Raw genomic sequence first — 19,283 nt, forward strand, 5'->3', positions numbered from 1 at the left:
AACAATTGGAAACCCAGGTATAGGTCTGGAATATTCAGACTGCTTAGAGTTCTGTACCAGACCCTGGCCCTGAGATACCCTACTCTCTCTCCCACCCCTTAGTCCCTTCTTTTCTATCCCAGAGCTCTGGTTTTCACTGCAAGGAGCATCTTCTCACTCACGTGTGGATTCCCCAGCATATACTCCGAGGCCCAAGTCACTAATCTATCTATAATACATGTTCACCCTTTGCCTCTTCTTGTACTCAAGGATGTACACTCATGGTGCTGCTTGCCTTCAGGAGTTTAGACCCCAGAATAAGTGGACATACCCTAAAAGTGGGTGGAGGACACATAGGTAGGGAATTCTAGGTTCCTGGCTATGAAGACAAAGGGGGAGGAGAGTCAGAATGGGCCTCACTAAGTAAGTGCCCCCTCTTCTAGGACTGAAACTCCCTGCCTTGGCTGTGTACAGGGTCAGAAACAAATCACTCCTACATCATCACAGGGCAGTCTAATTACTTTCTCAAAATACCAACACTTTATATACTTGAAAAGTGAAGAATGTTAATTGCTCAGTCATGTCCGACTCTTTGCAACCCCATGCACTGTAGCCTGCGAGGCTCCTCTGTCCATGGAATTCTCCAGGTAAGCATACTGGAATGGGTAGCCATTCCCTTCTCCAGGGGATCCTCCCAACCTAAGGATCGAACCTGGGTTTCTTGCATTGCAGGCAGATTCTTTACCATCTAAGCCACCAGGGAAGCCCTTTCTATATAGTAGAACCTTGGGACAAAGATTTCTTTGAAGTTTTATATTCATCAAAGGAGTTGATGGAAGAAATTGTGTTTGTACTTTGTGGTAAAGTTGGCTGACTAACTCATATATAACACCATATTAACCAACCCTAAGGGTTAATCCAAGTAAAGACCAAGCAAGAATTAGGGCCTTAAATATGTGAACAACTTAGTTCCCACTTTTTACCCCAATCCTGTCCTTAGGCATAACATTGTAGATGGAACCAGCTTTGCAAGAATGCTAGAAAACAGCAGATAAAATCCACCGAGTTGGGGTTTAATCAAAGTAATATACTCTTTAGAAGAATTTGAGAATCCAGATTAAAAAGAACATTTCATTTCCATTTGTTATATACCTAAAAGTGAATTTATTAAAAGCAGATCACATCACTTCAGGAAATTCAGGAAACTATATCTAAATACACTGAACGCAAGATATTCCTCATCAATTTAGATTCTTATAGCGTCATAAAGATAAAATGCAGATGAATAGATTTAGATCAGGCCTTCATTAAATTTTAGAATTAGCTTTTGGAAAACTGTGTATTGAAATGTTCAGTCTGATTCCTGAGCAGGTGACAAAGCCACGAGTGGATAATGATAAAGTGCATCGCTGCTGGAAATAACATAGTCTGCCTTTGGTTTGTGCTAATAAACTATAAGACAACTTAAACTTCAATTTTAATATTAGAAATCCACCTCATTATAAGTAATCTCAAACTCTGTATGTTATCGGCATTTTCACGTGTAGTCTTTGGTGAGCTTGAAATACAATTTGCTGTTTATGCTTCTAATGTAAATCTCCAGTTTCTGGTTGGCCACTCCGGCACTAAGCCAGAGCTCTAATTTATTTCCATCTCTCCTTATTTCTTACATCAAAAGAGACTGTGGGTTTGAATAACAAACATTCAATCGACTTAGACGTGGGGTGGCAGGCAGCACAGGCATTACCTGATTACCTTTTATGGCCTTCTTTGAATTGGCTTTTCTGGGAACAAAACCAGTAAGACGTGCTGTTCCTAGTTTTTACCGAGGATATTTATCAGAAGACATCCCCCTCCCCCAGTTCAGCAAGGAGCAGCGGCAGGATGAAGAATTCAGACTGGAAGTAGGCGTCCAACCTAACACCATCATAGATTATTGCTCTACCAAGTCATGCAGGACTTCACTGCCCTTCAGACTCCGGCTTGGGCTGATAATTGTTTTTGACTCCAGGAGATGCTGTCGCTAACACATTTGCAATCTGTAGGACAATAGTGTGGTGGGAATGGAATACACACTGTTTTAGTCACTTTGGAACTTTGCACTGGTTCTTCCCTCCTCTCCCCAACTTGCTGTCTTGCACAGTAATTGGCCTAATAAAAGGCAGAAACAAGAATTTATTACACCTTGGGCGGTACTTAAAACAAACTTTATTCTCAGGAACAGCAGTTATGTCTACTTGCTGCTGGGTATTTTGGTATTTCCTGTAAATACTTAGTCTGAATATATTCAAAGTCAAATTGCTAATCACTCAATTTCCCTGCGACTTTCCTGGTTCCCCAGGTTTTCTCTTATGATACTCCATGTAAACACTGTAATTGGAAAGATACATAGATCAGCATCCCTAGAGTCACATGATCACATCAATCTGTGAAAATAGCATGACTTAAAAATAAAAGTCTCTTAGTACTCTGCCAACAGGCTTTGGCATAATCTTGGCAATCACTTAATTTTTTTTTTTTTTTTTGCTGTTATAATTTTTCCCAAGTGGAAATAGTCTCATATTTTGCAGAAGTTGTCCAAGCTAGTGAACATCAATCCATCTTCCTGGGTACTAAATTCGTCAGCTGAGTGTATTCGGTCCACATAGGAATCAGTAAAGTGAGTGTGAAACTGCTCGGTGGCTGCTCCTTTCATCTTAAGAAACTGCAATACAAATTCCTGAAATCGTTTATGCAGGAATTTTTATTCTTTAAATCTTCCAGTGTTAAAGCAACAAGAAAACACTTAGAATGTCCTTTGGTGGAATCTTATTACACTTGTTAATATATGTAAACTGATATTCTTTGATGCCAGCAAGTTCGTTGCCCTTACAGAGAAATCTCTGCACAATGAAACAAAACAGGATGAAGGAGGACAAAATAAAATGTCAGTCTCTGCTGATTCGAATTAGATACATTAACAGATTGTCTGGTAACACAAATTGGCAAGAATACAAAAAATCTACATATTACAGTATTCCAAGAAAAATAACTTCATTTGAATACAAAAGGATAGATACACTTTCTTTTTTCCTGTAGCCACTCTTGGGGACAGTGGATGTGTGCTTGCACTGGGATGACTCAGTGCTGCTAAGATACACAGGGTATGACTGGTTGGAGCTTTTGGAGGGGGCTGTTACACGTGTGCATTACTAACATCAGACAAAGAAATCTTTCAACCAACAAGGGTTACAGAGCAACGGTTCACTAAAGCACAGGTTGGAAGGGGGTTCAGGGGCTGAAGCAGGCCAATATGGCAGCTTGTAACAGACTTCCTTAGACCCACAACGCACTGCCAGCAAAAGATGCTTCTATTTGGTTGGTCCACACACGGGGCCGGGTGGTGCTGGGGCACGCCACGTGCCTGTAGCAAATGTTTTTCGGTTGGTTGATTTGTTGTTGTTGTTTTTCTTTCCTTTTGGGGGGCTGTCACAGCCTTTCCGATGGGTGGTAAGCTCTGCAGCTGGCAATGTGATTCGCAGTGATAATATCAACAGCTGCCAACTCCTCTGGGAGTCAGAAATTAACAGTCTTGACTCAGGTGTGCTGTCCACGGCTGATAAATATGGCTTAGTTCAGTTAGGCCTTCTTTGTACACTGTGTTTGAGTGGGGGTGTCTGAGGGCGGGTTTCCTATGTTAGCAGCAAACGCCGGGGCTGTGTTTGCTTCCCCAGAGCACGGCCCGTCCGGTGGCTGGGCGCGCCGCCTAGATGCCCAGGGGGCCGGCCGCCCCCAGCAGAGCGGCCAGCAGCGCCAGCAGCGCGCGCGAGCCGCGCGGGGGCGCGCCCTGGCCGGAGTCGGGGCTGCAGCCGCCCGCCTCCTCGCAGCGCCGCTTCTCGCACAGGATGCCGGTGTAGGCGGCGGGGCACAGGCAGCGCACGTTGTTGTGGCACGTCCCTCCGTTCTGGCAGTGCAGGAGCTCGTTGTCGCAGACGTTCGCTGCAGAACGAGGGAGGGGGGCGCGGGGAGGAGAAGCAGAATCAATTTAAGTTCATCTGGTACATCATGTTTTCAGCTTAAAAAAAAAAATCTCTATCGATCTTGTGCTCCCCCCTCCCCTCCGCACACTAAGCATGTGACTCCGATTTCCAAACAAATGTAGTTTGCTGCCTTTGTTTTGATCATATTAATCCTTTTCATATAGATTTTTTTTTGCTGCAATCTTGGATATTATCATTGTCCATTTCAGGCTATCAAGTACAAAGAAATGTGATACTCCGGGATTGGCAGTATCTTCACAGAACTGGGACCTGTTGTGACCTCCAGGGCTGTTCAAGGATAGTGCCTCATACAAGAAAGCAGGGCTTTGGAGCCGGATGAATGGAATTAAAATGCAAAGCAGTACTGCTAGAATGACCAAGAACTTCTAAGGGGTGGGCCATTCTCTTTGCGGGTGATTCCAACGCTGCATGCAGGAAGTCGGGAGCCTGCGGCAAGCAGGAGCAGGGAGGGGTGGGGCAGGGGGCAGGCAGCATGCTCCAGGCAAGGTGGCAGCCAGATTCGAGGAGAGAAAGCTTTTCATGGGAGAAGTGTGAGGAAGAGCAGTGCATTTGTGCCTAATAGCCTATTAGGATATTTATCGCTTTGCAAATATAGCAAGTAGAGTCCAAGGTTACCCTGATTTCCAGGGATAATAATAAATGCAATGGTGAAACCCTGATTATCAAAACTTCACTATGTCCATCAATTAATAAAATCAGTTTGAATAAATAAAGCAAGCAATTTCAGATACTAAAATTCATTCACAGTCCCTGTCATGTAACTTGCACCGCTAATAATTTATTTCTTCAAAGATCAAGTTTTTCTTATTATTCTATGTCTCCTATTCCTTTAGATAATCAAGGTTTCACTGATTTAGCAGAATGATAAATAGAACACAGGGAAATGAAAACAACACCAAAGAGGAAAAGAGCTAAGAACACTTTCCAGCAACATTTACCACTTAAGCACTTACTATATAGAACAACTCTGGAATGAGGAGGGGGTTGGCGCAGAGCAGAAAAAGTAGCTTCTTATAAATTATACCATTCTTCATCTTTAAAAAGTGTCATAGTCAGATTTCCCCAATTTAACACACACGCACACACATATTCATACTATCAAGTGTAAAGTATTTAAAAAATATAACCCTCTTCTCCCAGTAATAATTCAATAGAGAATATTGCCTTGTCCATTAATCATGTTCAATAGTTATGTCACCTTCAAAAGAAGCTTCTTAAATGTAAACATGCTAATGCTCTATGTGCAAATGAGCTGAGAAAAGATGGTGGTGGATGCTCAAGAGTTAATAAAAATGTGCCCTAAATAGGGCCCTATCTTCCCACCTTCCACAACAATTCCTTGGAGACCTCTATCATAGTTGTATAATGGATTGGTATAATTTTCAAGTGTACCCCAACCTGCTATCTGTAAATGTTAGAAGTGACTTTAAGGCCTACTAAATCCTTCAGGCTCAAAATATTGATATACAAGGTAGTGTTTCAAGGGTTCTAATGATTATGTAAGCTACGTCTCATAGGGTGACTTAGAAACCATAAATATTAGATCCAAATTATAGTATTTTATGAGTCTGGGTTAAAAAAAAAGTCAAGATCTGTAGCTTTGAGGCAAAATCTACAAGAGTAGAGTGGTTAAACTCATGGTCAAAACTGACAAAACCCCACTTTTTTTTTTTGGTTTTTGTTAATTTGGAAAGCATACATAGGGTTTCAGGATTTTGTTTTGCTTACATTTCAGGAAATATCTGTTTAATTGGGGCAACATGGAATAAACAGATCCAAATAACTGTTTCCATTTAAAGTTAAAGATTCTCAGCATTTCTTGTTCCAGGCAGCAGATTGCTGAATGGGATATTTCCTTTCATTTGGGCACTACACATAGGGAAATATTGTTTCCATCAATATTGATAATTGCTTGCCTTGAATAATTGAGAAGAAATCAATAGTTAATTAAATATCACTCCCCGTAAGAAAAAAAAAAAGCTATTTTTCTTCTTCTTGGACCTGAATGTAAATCAGTTGTTGAACAGAGGTTTCTTTTTTTCAAGAATCTGGTGATTAAGTTAAAATTCAATACCTTTCCTACATTTTAATAATCTACTAGTTGATGTTGATGATTGTGAGAGATTTAATAAATACTCAAGGACCAGATGTAACCCAGGATTAATATTCACATTAATTAGAGTAATATGTTTTCTATAAGTGATAAGGAGAAAAAATGGAACCTGGAATATATTTAATTACTTTAGAATTTACTTTAAGACACATTTCATTTGGTCTCTTGATTGTGCTATTCAGCAAACACAGAGCTTTACCAAATGCACAGATCTCTCTGTTGGAATCACGTGTTAGAAGCACATCTAAACCTAACTACAAATCTTACCTGCTATTCATAAACTTATGCTCCATCTTCATGTCATTTTAAACCAAATTTGTGGTGCCTAATGAATAAACTAAGTAGTTAACAAATATCATTAAGCTCTTCTTCATCATATAAAACCCTGTACTAAACACCATGAAAAAATAAAAGAAATAGAAAGCATGATCTCTGCTCTTATAAAGTTTAAATCTGGTTGGGAAAATAAAATACATATATACAAGAAATAATATAATATAAATTTCATTAAAATACTTTTATCAGTTCTGTCCAGCTCAATCAGCATCTGTTGCATGTCAGGTGTGCTGCTAAATCTACTGCTATATGGTTATAACTCTGTTTGCCCTAAAGGAGTTCACAGTTTTGTGGAAAACAAACAAATGAACATATACAGAAATAATTATGATGCAATATGAAAAAACTATAACAGAAGCAAACTGCTAGGGGAACTCAAACGCTGGTGTAAGTAATTATCTGGGGGAAGATTTGAGAAGAATATAGAAAGGAGATGGTATTTGAACAATGGCATGCATCAGGCAAATATTGGTAGAAAAACATTGTGGCTGGGGAAACTCTATCAGTAAAGGCAAGAAGATGTGAAAATACTTTGTGCTGACTGTTAAGCATTTGTCACTCAAATCTAAATCCACCCTTTCTTCTGATGTTGACGCTGAAACCCTGCAAATTCTCTCCTGGTTTCCACCATCAGGGTGCATTAGAGAGAACAGAGAAGGCAGGAGGAAGGAAGCAGAGATTTCCCTTTCCCAGATTCAGGGCTCTTCCTAAGAGTATTGTCCCAACAATGGCCCCACCTCCCAACAGCAGCAGTTTGTTCTGGGGCTCAGCCTTTTCAGAACCAGTTTCAGTCTCTCAGAGACTAAAACCCTTAGAGGTTTCTGCACCAACCTGGCAGCATTCCTTCTCTAGAGGTGTGAGTCCCAGCTCCAAGGGGCTCCTGCCTAACATTTCAGGGCTAATAGTAGCAGCCAGGCATTACCTCTCCTAAGAGGCATGGGTCCCACATCTGTGGGGTCTCTCCTCCAAACTGTTAGTTTCTAATAACCCCATCCTCTTTTACTGCTCCCTGCTCACACAATTGATAATTTCTGAGTTATTTCAGTGTCTTCTTCTCATGTCTAAATTCTAAAGCACCTGTTTAACCATTTCCTTTAGTAAATTCTCTCTACTGAAATACGTAGTATGGGTTCACTTTTCTGACTGGAGCCTCAGAGACACATGGAAAATGTTGGTGAATGATGAAGATTCTGTGTAACATGCTACAGAGTTTAGACAATAAGCAATGGGAGGCTGTCAAAGACCTATGGGCAGGATGGTGATTTAAAGGGAGGAAAAGGTGAGGCTAGACCTGAGAAAGGACAGGCTGGAGGCAAGGTGACCAGATACTTCAACAGAATAGGCTTGGTATAGGTTAGAGCAATGGGGAAGAGGAAGGAAGAACATATTTGGAGGCAGGTTATTTGAAATAGGTAAGAGAAAGTCTGAGGTTCCTATTTTTGACATTTGGACACATCATAATGTAATTTATTAAGAAAAGACTGGAGGCAGGGTTTGGTTAGGGAAGAAAATGAACTTTTTTTTTTTTTTTTTTGGATCTGTTGACTTAGAGGGATCACAGGCTCTTCTGCAGGGGTCTTGTTATTCGTTGGAAAAAACTAGTTAACAGTTCAGGAGGCAGTTCTTCCTGGAGATACAGATTTGGAACAGGGGTGATGGTGGTCATTGTTACAAATAGTGAAGAGAAAGGAATAGAAGACCTCATCTGCTAGAATATAGATTAAGTTGAAAGGAAAACTGCAAACAGAACCCTGAAGAATATCCTCATTTAAGCCATAGGCAAAGAAAGAAAACCCAGGAATGATGCTGAGAAAAAAAGATCTCAACAAAATGCAGTGATGATATGAGGTTATAAAATTAATCACAAAAGTCTTCCTGCTGTGGTTAGCTGGATCTAGGAATAGACTGGAAGTGTACAAGAGGAAGGGCACTTTGAGCTGGGTAAAGGAAATATGCAAAGTAAGCCCTGCATGCTCTTGATTGAATCTGACAGAAGGGATTTTAGAATAATTAGAAAAAGGATTGGAGGAATTTGAGGAATTAACGTTTAATAGAGGTCTTTGGTTGTCAGTCTAAAGTAGTAGTTTTCAACAGTGGATGATTTTTTTCCCCCCACAGGACATCTGACAACATCTGGAGATGTGTTTCGGTGTCACATCTTGGGGGAGGGCATGGTGCTGGCATCTCATGGGTAGAGATGCTACTAAATATCCTTCAATAAACAGGGTCGCCCCCTCTCCCACCCAAACAAAGAATTACTCCTCAATTAATGTTGGTGATAAAATGTTGAAGGTCTGGATCAGGTTATCAGCCACAGCAATGAAGATGGGCAGCTGTCCTTACATACGTTGGGGGAAGGAAAATGAAGACTCCTTAGTGATCAGAGAGAGCAAGCTTTCAGGTGCAGAACCATAGGAATTAAGATGACTGTAGTACTCAAAACGGAAGTATGAGCAGATTATCTTCCTGGGGGAGTTAAATACAGACGATGAACATCTAAGACAGACCACTTAATATTGCTTACAATTAAAGAGAAACCAAAATCACTCTTGTCATGTAATTTGTTCTGTACCTTGCTCTGATAGAAATCAAAGATTGTGGAAATTTTAAGAGCTATCTAGACAAGCTCTAGATGAGGAAATTGAAAACATTAAAGGGTAGCTCTAGAACTGCAGGTCTCCAAATTTACAGATTACTGCTTTTCACATAGAAGAGAGCAGTCGGAAGAAATGCAGTTAATGTGTTGCACAGTGTGCAACGCTTTCCATGCTCCTTAAGACAATATAAATAACTTCTGTAGACCCTCCGGTTTTCATTTGTATTGCCCAACTGATCTGTTTTCATATCATACTGGGTGGGGGTCTTGTTGACAACATTAAATTTCACATCTTCTAGAGTTCCACCACATTCTGGCAGAGCTCCAAAAACAAATCAGCCCATACATAAAATACCAAAAATATCACAGGTCTAGGTTGGGAATGGCAAATATGTTGTATATGCTCTCATTTCCTCTTCCTCTATGTAGAAAACATAGCTAATTAATCATGGCATTCTCTTGCACTAACCTTCAGAATTCCTTTCAACACAAGGTTTTGTAATAACAAAGAACCTTTTATATTCTATTATAAATTAATCACCCAAAGGGATGTTGCCTATAAGCTTAAGTGATACATAATGGCCCATCTCTGAGAACCCTGACTCCAAGGTAATGAGCATCAAGCTATTAATAAAATATCTTTATCTCACAGAGAACATCCCCACCAGGCCCACGTGTGAATCACTGAAGGGAGGAAGAAGCTAACATGTCACCTCTGGAAGCTGACCAGAACCAGAAAATGTTTGATACTACTCTCTCCCCTTTTAGTATAAAAGAAGCCTGAATTCTAAACAGGCATGATGGTTCTTTGGGGTACAAGTCCACCAATTTTTCAGTCTGCTGGCTTTCTGAATAAAATCTCTGAATAAAATCTCTTCCTTGTCCCAACAACTCCTCTCGACTTATTGGCTTGTTGTACGGCAAGCAGTATGAGCGTGGACGTGGTGACAGTTTCAGGCATCGACCACCAGTTGATGGAACTGCCAAGAGGATAACATTTACAAAACCTTGGCATTAGCTCCATTTCATCTTGCATATCACTGCAGATTAAAAATCCAAATGGGATTTCTATCCAACAAGCACTTTGCAGTTATCACTTCTTTATTTGGTACCCTTCTGTGTGAATTTGCCTCAAACTGAAAACGCTGACCTTATTTTGTTAAATATTTATGTTAAGCATGTCCTAATTTTTTTTCTTCATTGCTACTGACAAACTAAGAGTGTGCTACCTCTATAAATAGTGAAGGTTCATTTTTAAATCTCTCACATAAGACTTGATTTAGTATTGGAAACAAATTGTTATTTGTTAGATACAATTATTAGGGCCTCCTAGGTGGCTAGGTGGTAAAGAATCTGCCTGCCAATGCAGGACACACAAGAGACACAGGTTGGATCCCTGGGTTGGGAAGATCCCCTGAAGGAGGAAATGGCAACCCGCTCCAGTATTCTTGCCTGGAGAATCCTATGGACAGAGGAGCCTGGTGGGCTACAGTCCATAGGGTCGCAGAGTCAGACACGACTAAGCAACTGAGCATGCATGCAGGCACAATTATTATTATGATAAAATATAAATCCTTAGATACAGAAAAGGCTAATACTACTTTGCTAACAGTTTGATTACATTCTAAAGGATCATTTTACTATTGATAGAAATAAATTCATTATGATGTGCCCAATATCACACCATGTAACCTATAATGTTTCAATATTAGGAATGCTTTCAAACCAAGACAATCTTTGGCCCTTGATAGATAAGGTTACAGTATTAATGTTAGACCCAGAGTTGTATGGCTAAAAGATGAAATGTGGAATCCTGATGGAAAGGCTGAAGACAGCAAGGTGTTCTAATAGCTCTGATAAGCAAGCCACCACAGTAGATATTGTATTCTATTACAAATTAATCACCAAAGGGATGTGCCTATAAGTTTAAGTTATACATAATGGGAACCCTGCCTCCCAGGTAATGAACACGAAGCTTTTAATAAAATATCTTCGTTTGGCTCACAGAAAATATCCCTATCAGGCCCACCTGTGAATGACTACAGGAGGAAGAAACTAATACATAAGCTCCTATATAAACTAGTTGTTACAAGTTTATAAAAATACTCAGAATTTTCACAGTGAAAGAATAGGAACAGACAGCATTTCCTCCCCCCTCTTTCACTTCTTCTTATTTTTCTTTTATCTTGGATCATGAGAGTCACAGGGATGTGACTAAATCATCTGATCCTTTAACTTACTTTCTGTAGGTTTCCTTCTTGTCATCCACTTTTCCCCTTTCTAAACTGCAAACTATCATCAAAATTTGAATGATAAGACTTTGATTCCTTTTTCCTCTATTCATCATTTCTGGAAGGTATGGAAAAGCAGACTGAGAGGGAACCCCAATGTGCAAAGAGGGCACCAGCCAGGACTTAGAATTGCTACTCATTCTATTCTTCATTTCTTTTGTGACTTGAAGGGTCACTTATCCCCATTATGGTCATGATGACCCATTACATTACCAAAGGGAAGTTTCCTTTTTCTGTTTGGGTCTTGTTCAAAGCTATATACATTTAGGTTTGCCCTGTCAGTAAGCTGCTAGGCTTGAGCAATGCTGGGTCTGTATTTATAGACTTGAAAGTTTCTCTTTTTGGCTTTGTCTCCTGCACTTCAAGGAATCAAGGCAATGCGTTACCATGACAGCCTTCCTTGATGGTTTTATTAATAAAGTGACCTCTACCTTCACCACCTGAAACAAGCCTAGGATTGCTGAAGGAAAGATATTCCAAATTGTTTCTGTCCTTTTCAAAGAAACGTTGAAGAGTGAATAACCTCCACCAAACAGGCTAATAACAAAGGCATGCGTGCAACACACAGCTCTGATTGAGGCATTTGAGAGCTTGCAGCAGGGAGATGAAGGGCTGTAATAATAACCCATTTATTCAGGCTTGGTGGCTGTTTTACTAAGTTTTGAGATGTGAGATGTAAAACTGAATCTACAGGTAAGCTCCTGGTGTATAGAAGAAACTCTACAGACTGTTGTCTAATGGCCTTTCGGGGGAACTAGAGGTACATTTTTCCTATCTGTTCTTACTTATGTCTGGCCACGATTGGGGATATGGCTTAGTGATAACAACACTGATTAAGAGTCATAAAACCTGAGTTCTAGTTCTGACTAATCATCACTTTGCAGTAAGGCTTTCAACATTATCATGAAACCACTTAGTGACTTCCATCCATCATCCAACCAGGCACTGTTCCAGATGATGGACACAAGGTGTGAGCCAGATGGACCATGCAGCTGCTTCTGTGGAGCTTACCTTCTAGTGGCAGCTATGAAGTTAGGGAGTTTGAAGTAGGTATTTTTAAAGTCCTTTTGAGCTTTATGAGTTGCATGAATATTTCTCATGGAAAGCCTATCATTTTAAAAGACAAAAAGTGAGGAATTCCTCCTCTTTTTCATCAGATACATGATGACAGTTGGACTTCTCCAATATTGTGAGCCCCAGTGATGACTTGGGTGACTGTTTGGCTTGATCGGTTTTGTCTGCTCGTGTCCCATGGAAGAGAGAGAGTTTTTTTCTTATCACTAAAAGCATGAGGTGGTATGAAGAGAATTAGGTGAAGAACTTGTGATTCAAGTCTGGTCTCTGTGGTTAATGGGCTGTGTGAACTTGGGGAAATCATTTAACCTCTTTGTGCCTCTCTTTCTGCACTTCTAAGGCAAGGATAATAACACTTGTCCTACTCATCGACCTCACAGTCGTTGGAAGCCTCAAGATGAATTATGTGACGGTGCTTTAAAAAATATAAAACCTTAGTATACTTGGTTAATGTTCAATACCTTCCCAGTTTCCCTTAATGCTAAAAGCTCAAAGTGGAAGAGTGAGGTGCTTATTTCTGTATCTGCCAGAAGAATGAATTAATCACTACCTATCCAATTCAAGGTACTTGAAGTGAAAAGGAAGTAGATGTTGTACTCTCTCAAAGACAGCATCTGTATATATCCTCTGAGGGCATGAATCTTGAGACAGTGTGGGGTCAAACATGCAGCTAGTGAATATTTTAATTCAACTGTTGTGTGCTTGCAAGGTCAGTGTGGACAGGCAGTGCCTGTTTCCTCAAAGGTGACCTGTATATACTTGCATTCAATGCGCATCCTCCTGTGCCAATCCGGGTACATAAGGTGTGTTTTCAGAAGAGCAATGGTGATACTGCCCCTTGGCCAGTCTTTAGCCTCTGCAACGCTGAAGCGGTATCTGTATAGACTGAAACCTGGGAGCCATCAAGTGGAAACATCCTTGCTTTCCTGCTCTCAGCCTACATGCCTGTCAGCCTTTTTTCATCAGGGACAGTGACGCTGGTGGCATAATCCCCGTGTGACAGCAGCCAGCCCACTTTGTTTCACTGTAATGAGGCCAAGGAGCAGAGCTAAAGGGGCTGTAGCGAACAATGTGGAGCTGTCAGCAAGTGGTCAGACACGTCTGGGTAATCAAGTACAGCAGGTTCTGACATTACAGAGCAACCATTCTATACTTATACATCTAATATCAAAGCACTGATTATGGGAGTGACACTTGCTCTTGTCCAATCAAAGGAAATGCTACTCAAAACATCATAAGAAAGCCATGTTCATTTCAAAAGGCCTACGTCTGTAGTATATGGTAACTCAGCTAGCGTGAATGAGATAACAGATGACTCGAAGGCAGGAGCTAGAGGCATTGCCCAAACACCTCCAAGTTTTTAGCTGTTGCAACCTGGAAAAAAAAAAAAAAAAAAACCTTTGCTGATATTGAGATATAATTAATTCACTAAGAATCCCACAAACCAAAGGCTGGTCACCTTTCCTAAAGCGATCATTAATGATGTATTGAAATCCTATTTAGGTCAACATCTCAGACACAGACGCAGGCAAGATGCTCATAAAAATGGTGCTGAGAAATCACAGTTTCTCATCAGGTATCAGAAAATGCACTTGTCTAGCTTAATAAAAATGTGCAAGCTCTACTCTTTTTGCCCAAGGTGAAAGATGGCATTCATTGGGAGGCATAGTCACACACAATGGCAACATACACCAGGGTATAAACCATCATTTCAAAGTACATGACATTATGTCAAAAGAGAAAGTACAAATATTTATCCAGCGTGAACCCCATAAGTCCAGACATGTACCTCTCAAGTACCTTATGTAATATAAACTTAAGAGAATGTGCCAGGACAGATTCTACCAAAATGTGACCAATGTTTATCTCTGGCTGGTAGCAGTGCAACTGATTTTAATAACTTTAATTTTCATCTTTACATATTTTCCTCTTTCCAAATTGCCTGGAATAAATATAGAGTCCTTTGAAAATACTGAAAGTGTTAGTCACTTGGTCATGTCCGACTCTTTGTGACCCCATGGACTGTAGCCCACCAGGCTCCTCTGTCCATGGAGATTCTCCAGGCAAGAATACTGGATTGGGTAGCCACTCCCTTCTCCAGGGGAATCTTCCTGACTCAGGGATTAAACCCAGGTCTCCTGCATTGCAGACAGATTCTTTGTCATTTGTTAATAAAGAGAATTGTTACTTGAGAAAATAAAAGTGTCTTTTACTAAGATGATAAAGGTAATTTCAGTAAATGAATCATGTGACCATATTTTACCACATTTCAATATTTGTTATTAATATATATTCCTAGTCAAACTACCAATTATCTTAAATGTCTACAAAAATTATCTCACAAAAGGCAAGAGTTCCTACATAATCCTATAATTTTAAGAGAGACTTAGACACAAGGATTCCTTGTCTTGCAGAAGGCTGCATAGCTTCAGGTGTGAATGGAACCAGCAGGGTCTCCTGAGCTAAAGGCATCTGTAGCCCAAGGGCCATCTCATGTGAACTAGTACAGACTAATGGAACATGAGGGGACATTTTCACACTCGAAGATCAAAAACAGTGATGACTTTAATCGAATCTCCCACCACCTTTTCAGTAGAGGGGCTCATGGTCAGATTTAACCTAAAGAAAATGTATTTCATGCTGCTTGAACTTGTGAGAAACTCATATCTGCTTTATTTGTACATGTCTGCACCACATATATGACCTGTTCATTGTGGCTGTATCACAAATATTCAGCCTTGTTTCTGGCAGAAATAAATGCCAAATAAATATTTATTAAGCAAGTAAACAGAAATTGTCTTTTATTGCCTGCCTTCTTCTGAGTGGTGAATACAAACATATTATTAGTAGACTGATATCAATATAGTTGGATAGATAGTAAGGATATCCACTTACTAGATAGATAGGTTGGATAGTGGGAAGAAGAAGAAGGAACATTTCCTTGATGGTCTTATTTTAGTTTCCGCAGAGTGGGGGGTAAAGCTTCTGCTGAGCATGAGGCAGAGTAGAGCTGGGGTTAACTCATGCTCTCGAGTTAAGGGAAGGGGGAGACATTTTGCAGGGAATGGGAAGAAGTTAACCAGCAATATGTAGAAAAATTGCTGGTCAGCTTTGACATTCCAGCTCAGCTTGTATGTCATGATTTGTCAGGGCTTCTCATACGTGAATCCATAATGGAGAGCATTAGCTAGAAGAGAATGGTGATTAGTTTTGGGTTTCTTCCTTTAATGATACAATATATGTCCTGGGAAGGGTGGGAGAGAGGGGAAGAAGCAAGGGTAGGCAGATGAGTTAAGAGATTAGAAGCACTCCTTTCATTTTTCATTAGTCAAAACACATTACCTCTCATTATAATTTTGGCATTGTGGGTAATATGAAGGCAAAGAAATATCACAAGGACGGAACTTAGTGACATGTTTCTTTTCATCAGAAGGTGATTAGTTAAGTTTGGAACACAGGCTAAAGGAAAATCCAGATGGAGCTGTTCTATGTGGGACTGGGGTGGAGGTGAGAGACTATCATAGCATATAGAAAAATGCAAGAACAAACACTTGGTGTTCCTTGAGAATTATAAGACAATCCATATAGCCCCATTCAGAGCTGAAGGCAGATCTGTAAGACATTTCATATTCTGAGTAGGAAGGAAGAGCTGTACTACAGGCTTTTGATTTTCGGCATTAAGAAATTCAAGTATCTGTGGCTGAAAGGAGATAATTGTGTCATTAATTCACATGCATGATTTTTTTTTTTTGAGACAGAATTTCAATGCCTTTGAGCACTTTGTAAAACTAAAATATAATCTGAGTTTCCTGTTTGTCGAGCTATAGCCAAATGTCTCCTTAGAGACTTAATTTTTCCTATATATACTTGGCAGGAGTGTTCTAAATATGGTCTAAGCCCTCTTAGGATTTTTAAACAGCAGGGATATTTAAGTATGAAAAATAGCTACTAAAATCACACAGCAGTAACTTTTCTTAATGATTTTTTTTTTCCCCCTGGGAATCACTATAATTCACTTTTGTCTTCTGTGGCCTTGCTGTCACCATAATCACCTCCTGACAATGTCAAACCAAGTCTTGGGAGGTGATATTATAATGTCAGGATGAAACAAAGACATTTTCCTGTTAATGCCAATGTCAAAGCAAAATGAATTGATGTCGATAAATTCAAGGTGAAGAAAGCAACATTATGGAATCAAGAGAATGTGCAAAATGATGACATGAGTCATTTAGGGATACTGGAACCAAACAAAAATGACTGCTAATTTTCAAAAATGTACTCACTATTGCACTGGGGACCAGGCATTTAAGTGATCTAAAATATATTAGTGAGGTTAGGAAAGGACAAAGGGGTTACAATTATGGACAAGTCACAAGCATACCTTTTCAATAAAGTCGCACCTCACATTGCAACTTACATCATCTTCCCCCATTGATAAATTCTTGAGACACTCAAAATTTGAACTGTAAAATCTAGCCCTTAATTGTGTACTGTGGTGGTGTCCAGAAGTCTGGGTTCAAATACTGACATCACCACTCATGGCTCTCCAATCTGAATTTTTTTTCTTAAATTCTATTTTTTATCTGTAACAGAGGCCATTTCACAGGGCTGTTATGAGCACAAGAGATCATTCAACACAATTATTAAGTGCTTTTTAAGTGCCAGTCACTATGCAAAGTTCTACAACAAAAAGACAAACCAGAAGAGCCACAGAAATAGGGTTTATTTTTATAGGTTCATGTATTTGCATCTCATTAGATAATGTAACTTCACAAAGTGGATGCTGTTGTGTCCTCTAGTTCACTTTCATCATTAATAATTCCTAGCTTCTTTGGTGCTTACTCATTGATTTGAAAAATATAATCTTTCACTCCTCTTGCGTCTTACATGAAAAAATAATTGCAATTTATTTTGTTTTCTTTAATGAAGAGGAAAACAGACAAAAATTCTTATTAAAGAAAGTGTTTACATAAAGACAGGGAGGTGAGACCAGCTCATGAGTAACATTAAGTAATTCTAGGCAACACTTTTACTTAAACTAAACCTCAAACATGAAGAATTAGAAAGAGGTACTCAGAGTCTCTTCTCAATATCCAAAAGAATCCTTTCATAGTTGCTTAAGAAAAAGGTGCGGGAATGAGAATAAATCCATTTAGTAGATGATCTGAAGAGGAAATGAAGCCATTGCAAGTATGCAGAAGGGCGTTTTACGACTTTGCCTAAGAAGAGCAAGGCTGTTATATCTCAGGAGAGAAGAGAGCTGGTTAGACAGAAATCAAGAGGCTAGCGAGCAATGTGTAGAAGCTATGCCTTCTGGGGCTCTCAGATTCAGCAGCAGGAAGAAAAAAAAAATTATAAATTGGTTTAGATACAACTGGGAGGCTGTGAACATTATTTAAAGTACAGTGAAAAGATCTTAGTGCTTCTCTTTGAAGCAGACTAAGGCATACCAAGGTTAGATGAAGCAGGGATGAATAAGATTTGGGTGGGCTGGTTAAAGAGAAATCATACAACATGCTTTGAAAATATCTTGTTCTAATGCATTTCACTTTCTTCAACATCTCTGATACTTCTCTTTGAATATATGTAATTTTATATAATAAAGGCTCAGATGGTTAAGTGTCTGCCTGCAATGTGGAAGACCTGGGTTTGATCCCCGGGTCGGGAAGATCCCCTGGAGAAGGAAATGGCAATCCACTCCAGTACTCTTGCCTGGAAAATACTATGGACAGAGGAGCCGGGTAGGCTACAGTCCATGGGTTCGCAAAGAGTCGGACATGACTAAGTGACTTCACTTCGCTTTTTAAAGAGTTATTACAGAATATATGCTCTGTGAAGATAAGAATTTTGACTTATCCAAATCCTTTTTTTGATTTTGTGCATGCCTCAAAGATTGCCTAGTATCCAGTATCTATTGAGTATGAGTATTTTTACGTGAGTGAACAAGTGAATTTTACAGAAAAAAACTCACATATTCTCTACTCATTGTTTTATTTCTTCTTCTAGAATACTTTCCCATGGTGTTTATTCTCTGTCCCCTAAATCAAATTGCATAGAGGGGCTACGGCCAGATTGAGTTCTCACTCACAATCTTCTGTGGCTGCTGAATGGATAATTCTGAAGTCAGGACCCCCCACAATATGAGGAGATCAGAATCTCCCCATTGTCTGCTTTCACTCCCCACTGTGAACTTCCTACTCCTGGCTAATCTATTCACTATCTTTTCTCGCAGTCATGTACAGATCTGAGAGTTGGAACATAAAGAAGGCTGAGCACCAAAGAACTGATGGTTTCCAACTGTGATGCTGGAGAAGACACTTGAGAGTCCCTTGGACAGCAAAGAGATCAAAGCAGTCAATTCTAAAGGAAATCAACCCTGAACATTCATTGGAAGGACTGATGCTAAAGCTGACGCTCCAATATTATGGCCACCTGATATGAAGAGCCGACTCATTGGAAAAGACCTTGATGCTGGGAAAGATTGAGGGTAGGAGAAGGGGATGACAGAGGACCAGATTGCTGGATGGCATCACCCACTCAACAGACATGAGTTTGAGCAAACTCTGGGAAATAGTGAAGAACAGGGAAGCTTGGCATGCTGCAGTCCATGGGGTCATAAAAAGTCCAACATGACTTAGCGACTGAACAACAACAATCTGAAATATATACACAAAATTATTAATAAAATAAAATTATAATTAAGAGGATAGACACTTGTACATGTTATCTTGCAGAATATTTTCACTCACCTGGCAGGAGTTATTATTATTACTATTTCCACTTTACAGGAAACCTGTGCATCTTACCCAAGTTTCACTAGTGGCCAAGTGGAGAGGCAGGACTAGAACTTAGAC

At 39.8% G+C, this 19,283-nt stretch overlaps 1 protein-coding gene across 4 annotated transcripts in view; it reads right to left on the minus strand.

Annotated features, from left to right (window-relative positions):
- Positions 1-2,701: 2,701 nt before the first annotated feature.
- The window catches only part of NTNG1 (netrin G1), a 364,236-nt gene continuing 347,654 nt past the window's right edge, over positions 2,702-19,283 (minus strand). For all 4 annotated transcript variants that reach the window (XM_043876960.1, XM_043876962.1, XM_043876961.1 and 1 more), the window contains one exon: positions 2,702-3,957. In XM_043876960.1, the coding sequence (XP_043732895.1) occupies positions 3,725-3,957 (233 nt within the window). In that variant the 3' untranslated portion in view covers positions 2,702-3,724. The remainder of the gene's footprint in view (positions 3,958-19,283) is intronic.

This window comes from Cervus elaphus, chromosome 20 (genome assembly GCF_910594005.1).
Source record: "Cervus elaphus chromosome 20, mCerEla1.1, whole genome shotgun sequence".
Lineage (NCBI taxonomy): Eukaryota > Metazoa > Chordata > Mammalia > Artiodactyla > Cervidae > Cervus > Cervus elaphus.